Genomic DNA, 6,264 nt, shown 5'->3' on the forward strand with positions numbered 1-6,264 from the left:
TATATATAGATATATATAGATATATATATATAGATAGATAGATAGATATAGATATATATATATATAGATAGATAGATAGATAGATAGATAGATATAGATATATATAAAATAAGTACATTTATAGACAAAGCTTACAAAATGTATGCAACTGTATGGAGACTTTACTGGCAGCTAGCATCATAAAACCATATGGACATGACTGGCCTCACCTGCACTTGCAGAAAGGGAGTCTCCTGACAAACGGCCAGAGACAGCTGTGGAGGCCGACAGAGGAGGCCACACAGAAGATGGCTATGACCCAAATGGCTAAACAGTGAGGAAACAGAGGAGGCAGGCAGGAGAATAGGGCGTATTATTATATGATATCCACTCATATTCTACTCAGGAAATATGCAATCATCAAAGGCTTGTGTCATGTGGATGCGCCAACAGTGTTGTTGTCATTACTTAGAATCCCTATTGGGGGCAACAGAAACTCCACACTATAGTATAGTGCTTCATAGTTGCTGAAAACCCTGTTTATATACATATATGGGCAGTGATGACACGCTGATTTTTTAAAGTAACCTATAAAACTATGACTTGAAGGGGGCATTTTAGTTACAAAATAAAGCGCATTTATGCATCTGCTGTCCTTCTTACTCTAAATTTATTTTAGTATCGGGATGTACCATGTTTCCAAAGCAAGCAATTTATCTAGTTTAAAATAAGAAGAAAAGTCAAATGACAGCCAACTAAGTGGTGCGCTTATATAATTGGGTGTCAGATGCTAAATTGATGTCTCAATCTAAGTTAACAAGGAAGCCTGCGAGAGGCAGTTGAAAGCTCAGAAGAAGCTAGGAAGTGGTCATTGAGTTGAGATTATTTGTCAAACAAGGAAAAAATTGTCGACCACATTCTTTCATTTTCAACAAAATGTAAATTGGTATAACTGATCACCAGTAGGCCTGCACGATTTGGGGGAAAATATGAGTCAGGATTTTTTTAATCTTAGAATTGATATCACAATTCTCTGCCATGATATTTTTCTCACAAAGTTTAATGTTTATTGCACACATGAACTATGACAAGTACCAAACAGATTTCTTTTAATTAAATTAATTCTAAGTCATTCAACGATTAATTGTGCAGGCCTAATCAGCATATTGAGGGTTATAATATGTGTGCTCGGATCATTTAAGTGTGAGTGTGTTTGTCGGCATCGTACCCAGGCTATCATAGAAGAAGTAGAGTAGCACCAGCATGCTGCAGCACATGACCACGAACACACAGGTCATGATGGGGGTGACGTCTACGGTCTCCTCGTCCTGCTTCTCAGCACCGTCGTCCCGCTTGTGCTTCATGTAGCGTCTGCGAGAGGAGGAACGGAATTCAGAGATGCACGCTGACCCGAGGAGACTTGTTTGGGACGCTCATAACTCGAGAGACTAATGATGAGTATTCACGCACACTCATCGGTTTGTGCCAGCTTATTATGCAACATAGACTAGAGCAAATGGGCTTTCGCTTGTTTTATACTCAACAGTATTCACTGATAGCTGCTGACTTGCCAAAGCAGCCAGGATCATCATCCAACCAGCCACAGCCAATATTTACCATCATTTGGGTGGCTGGACGGCTGGCTGGATGGCTGGCTGGGACTCCCTTCTTTCCAGAGTTTAAAACACATACTCATATTACAAAATGTTTTTTGCCCACAGTCCTGTGCATCAGAGACTCCCCTGTGACTGGGACCTCAGTCACCTTGGCAAGTCCGTCAGGAAGGACTGACTCAGATTGGCTCAAGCCGATGAGTCAGACTGCTTGGTATGAGACAAATACACATACATCACTAAGACTGAAAACACTGTTCAATCTTTCACTTCTTTGCCAAGAAAACTGACTGATTTTGTCTGAAAGCATAACTCTCGCCAAAAAGCAACCTAGGGTCTTTTTGTGACTGTACCCCAGGCAAACCTTTGTTTAGTAATATAATTAGGATGGAAATGTCACTTTTAATATTTCACGTATTCTTGTTTTTGGTCAAATGGCCTTTTGAATGAGAGAGCTAGGAGCACTTCTATGAGTTGTTCAAAACCTTTCTTTTTAGTAAACTCTGTGTTCACAAACAATTTTCTCAATGCTCGAGTTCATGTGTAGAGCTCCTTTACACGTCCTAATTATGCTTTTAAACAAAAGTTTGACTCTGGTACGTTCACAAAAACACCCTAGGTTGCATTTTGGTGATCGTCACTGATAATCAGCTACCATTTTTGTCCCTAAAGACTTTTTTTTCCCCCGGTTTGATTAAAAACATTATTTAATCCTGAAAGGGATACCTCTTTATTGAAAGTAAAACACTAATTCATTTTTCCTCAAGTAAATCACTGTCTGTGTTATTTATCTATATATTGTAACACTCAAACCCATAAAAGCATTCAAAATCATGGAGGGAGTTTCCTCTGTCGTGTCCACTTACTTTTTGCTGTCTCTGCTGCCCGCCCAGTAACCTCCAATGGCAACAGTTCCTACTGCCATCAAAAAGATGATCACCATGTTGTAGTCCAACACTGGCTCATTGGGTGCGTACATGGCTACCAGTCTTCCTTTACCAAAGGTCTGCAGCAGTTGGAAACGACATTACATTAAGGGTGACGAATCTGTTAAATCAGGACATACTTCTGCCCTGTAGATTCTCATCAAACACGCATTATTTTACATTTGGCAAAAATGTATACACATGTGTCTAAGGCTGTAAATTCGGTAGAACCCTACAGGTTGCTGGAGGGTTGTTTGTCTACTGTTTTGATGGTCTCTCACCTTGCCTATGTCCAGCATATCAGAGTAGCTGAGCAGTGCTACAGGAATGTCAATCTCCTCATACTGACTCCTGTTTCCTGCTGGTGGTGTCTGTAATTTAAAAACAAAAGAAACGTGAATTTCTGTTTTCCAAAAATCCACTTCTTTATGCAGAATATAAACAAGCAACAGCCTTAACAAGTAGTTATAAGCAGGATTACCAGTCTGTCCTTGCTGACGATGAGAAGGCCCTTGGCGCCGTTAATCTGGGCCAGTCGGACCTTTTCATAGAATGTGCAGTTGCCTCTCATCACCATGGGGATGCGATTTGGGAAACCTCCATCCGGGACGTCGGAGGGCGAGCACAGGACCGATGTTGTCAGGTCATAGATCTGAAGACGGGACTTCAAGACAAAAGGTTTGCAATGTTGACTAGAGCTAGGGGACATTTTGTTATGGTTCAACACTCTTCTATTATAAAGACAAAATAGCACAGCATGTATTTCATATTTGTATATTAATAGGCTGGATATAATTGTTCTTTAAAAATGCTTCTTCAATCATTGAAAATGAGCTGGATCATATCCGTTGCTAAGAGACTGTAGGCAACAGAGACGCAGTCTGATCCTAATAATAGATGTATGAAACTACCTGCATTTAAAAAAAAAAAAAAAAAAAAAAATTGTGCTTTAGTTTTTTTTCCTGTTGATACAAAAATGAAATCCTTCATGCATTTATTTCCTCCACAGTGGATTACTGCAACTCATTCTATTCTGATATCAGTCAGAAAGATCTCCAGACGTTTGCAGTTGGGTCATAAAGCAGCTGCCAGAGTCCAACAGGCACTGTAGAGTGGAGGAGATCAGATTTCAGCATCCTGTACGAGGCTTCCTGAAATATTGTATTGATCACCTACATAATATAAGTACATACATACTGGAGTTCATCCACACTGTTCTATGTGTCTGTGAAGCACTTTGTAAATCCTTTCTAGTGTGTGTCATTGCTTACACCTCGTGTTCCTCACTCGTGTGACTTACTGCCTTGTTGAGGTCCTGAGGTAGACGTGCCCATTGTGAGTTGAAGAAGATGCAATAATCCTTTCCTTTGCTCTTGCCCTTGTCGCTGAAATGAGCCATGCCGTACTCTCCCACCACCTGTCAACATGACAACAAGGTCTGTATCACTCCACGTGTCCATGAAATGTTTGTAACTTTGATTTTTGGATCATAGACTTGAACAGTATTTCCAGCCACAGATGATCTGTTGTTGCTGCTTCACCAGAAATCCCATAACAAGGTAGAAGTCAAAAGTATTGCTGAATGTATAATATGTATTTATAACACTCCTGTCAACAGTAAAGCTGAGGAGTATTAAGCTGCAAACACAGGCGCAATAGAGTAGCCTTTTGTAAACTAAGAATAAAGACTATGGTCAAACTAATGATACTTTCAAGGGATTTTGTTGTTATCTCTATTTTTATTACCCATAATATATACACAAGAGGTGACAGGTCATGTAGGGACCCCACCTGATGGCAGCAGAAAAAGTGTTGTTTTACTGGTAGTGAGTAACCTTTAAAAATGAGTATAATTAAACAACAATATGCATGCACAAAGCCTTTGGCAATGAAAGCGATGCCACAAAGGGTGACAGGGGTGGAGCTAGATGTTAAAAACATTCAGGGTCCAACCAAAACTTAGGGGGGCCTGGGGGCATTAGCAATAACGTTATAACAGCAATTTAAGGAGAAGATATGTGACCAGTCGAATTATCACTAAATGTACAACAGCTCATTATGAAATTGTAAACATTTTCTGGTTTTGCATCTGCGCAAAATAGTTGTTTCCCCATTATGTATTGAACGTTTTTCCCCACCTAAAACTTCCCTTTGTATGAGTATATTCACTGTAGAATGAGCTGCTGTTGAATTGTATAACTGAGTCTGCCTTAACTGATATAAATGGGGTTGGACAAAATACTATGAACACTCAGCATCACAAACAACAGCATCTAAAGTTACAATAAAGTTGAATCAACGCAAACCGTTAAAGACAAATGGAACATTTAATAAAGAATATTTTAGGCAAAGACATAATAATCAGCCGAGAAAATGACGACCTGAGGTCACAAGTTTCAGACGCGTTCACACATTTCTAACTAACGTTATAGTGAGTTATTATAGCTAACATTTCCCGATCCAATGTCTGCTAATTGCTACTAAAAATGCTGTCTATCATAGAACATTGTAGCGGTTTAGATGATGCGGTGAATCAGCAATAATCTTCGTTTTTGTTACATCGAAATGTGAGTGATGTGCGGGTGTCTAGGGCCCACAGTGATCTCTGCAAGCTAACATGCATAGCATCCAAGCTAATAATCCCGGACACGGCTGGAAAAAAAACAGTGTTTTGGTTAGCCACATGCCACAATGCGTCACGAGCGCACAGATACATGGCTTTTGGAGAAGTAGACTCGGTCTCTCTCACCTTCTGGATGAGAAAAGCGGTCCAAATCAGTGTTTCAGGGACCCTCATGATGCCTTGCTAGCTTGTTGTTGTTGTTTCCCTATCAAGCAACCAACCAAGAGTTCGGCTCTCTGGCCCCTCACCGTAGCCCCCAGCAGCTGTTCTAACAAGTCACGCCCGTTTTGCTGTGCAGGGTTTCAATTGGCTGTCAACGTCACGACAGCGGGCAAACATGTCCCTGATTGGATTAAATTAAAGCCAGTCAAAAAAATAAATAATTCTTGATAATAATCGGTGAAAACGTTACAAAAAGCAAGACGTTTAGTAAAGATGTTTAATCGGGTCTTGATAATTTAGGTAGAAGCAATACAGGTGTGGTGGAGCTTTTAAAGATGGAGAATAGTTCATGAGTGTAAAACATGAATTACAGATATAAATGTATATATATTTCCAACTGCATTTTTAAAGATAAACCATACATAATCACATGTGATTCAATAAATCTGAAATAATAATATAGACTATGCAAAAAACTCACATTTTATTATACAATTTACTTTATTATTTTACCAATACATACTATTGCATAGCCTACATAACCGAAAGAGAAGTCCTCATTAAATGAATGGACTCTTGAAGTCAGACTTGAGCCAACAAGGCTGACAGGGCTGCACCATGGTTTCCATCCCTTACCCTGTATTTTTACTGTAATTATAGACTACAGGGCAACCTCCAGTATGACTGCTTATCAGGAACTTTAAACAACAGCAAGTTGTAGCAGTCTACACACTGTATGGCTTTAACCAACCTACATTTCCACACCAAATATTTTACTTTTCACTCCACAACATTTAACCCTTATTGGCTATTTTGCAGATTCAAATTAATAATTAAATGAATACAAATAAAATTGAACAATATAAAGTATAATCGACAAATGTATTATGATGTATGGATAAAGATGAGACAATATGGATTCCTTGGTGAAATTCTCAATACGCAACATGTATAGTAAAAC

At 39.2% G+C, this 6,264-nt stretch overlaps 1 protein-coding gene across 3 annotated transcripts in view; it reads right to left on the minus strand.

Annotated features, from left to right (window-relative positions):
* Positions 1-5,482, minus strand: part of sppl2 (signal peptide peptidase-like 2) — a 12,668-nt gene extending 7,186 nt beyond the window's left edge. For all 3 annotated transcript variants that reach the window (XR_004658643.1, XM_034886713.1, XM_034886714.1), the window contains exons 1-7: positions 5,268-5,482; positions 3,819-3,935; positions 3,000-3,182; positions 2,800-2,889; positions 2,459-2,598; positions 1,208-1,350; positions 210-306 (exon numbers count right to left, since the gene is read on the minus strand). Coding sequence is in view for 2 of the 3 variants with exons in the window: in XM_034886713.1 (XP_034742604.1) it covers positions 210-306; positions 1,208-1,350; positions 2,459-2,598; positions 2,800-2,889; positions 3,000-3,182; positions 3,819-3,935; positions 5,268-5,315 (818 nt within the window). In the remaining variant the exon portion in view is untranslated. The remainder of the gene's footprint in view (positions 1-209; positions 307-1,207; positions 1,351-2,458; positions 2,599-2,799; positions 2,890-2,999; positions 3,183-3,818; positions 3,936-5,267) is intronic.
* Between the last annotated feature and the right edge of the window lie 782 nt (positions 5,483-6,264).

The sequence above is a fragment of the Etheostoma cragini genome, chromosome 12 (assembly GCF_013103735.1).
Source record: "Etheostoma cragini isolate CJK2018 chromosome 12, CSU_Ecrag_1.0, whole genome shotgun sequence".
NCBI lineage: Eukaryota > Metazoa > Chordata > Actinopteri > Perciformes > Percidae > Etheostoma > Etheostoma cragini.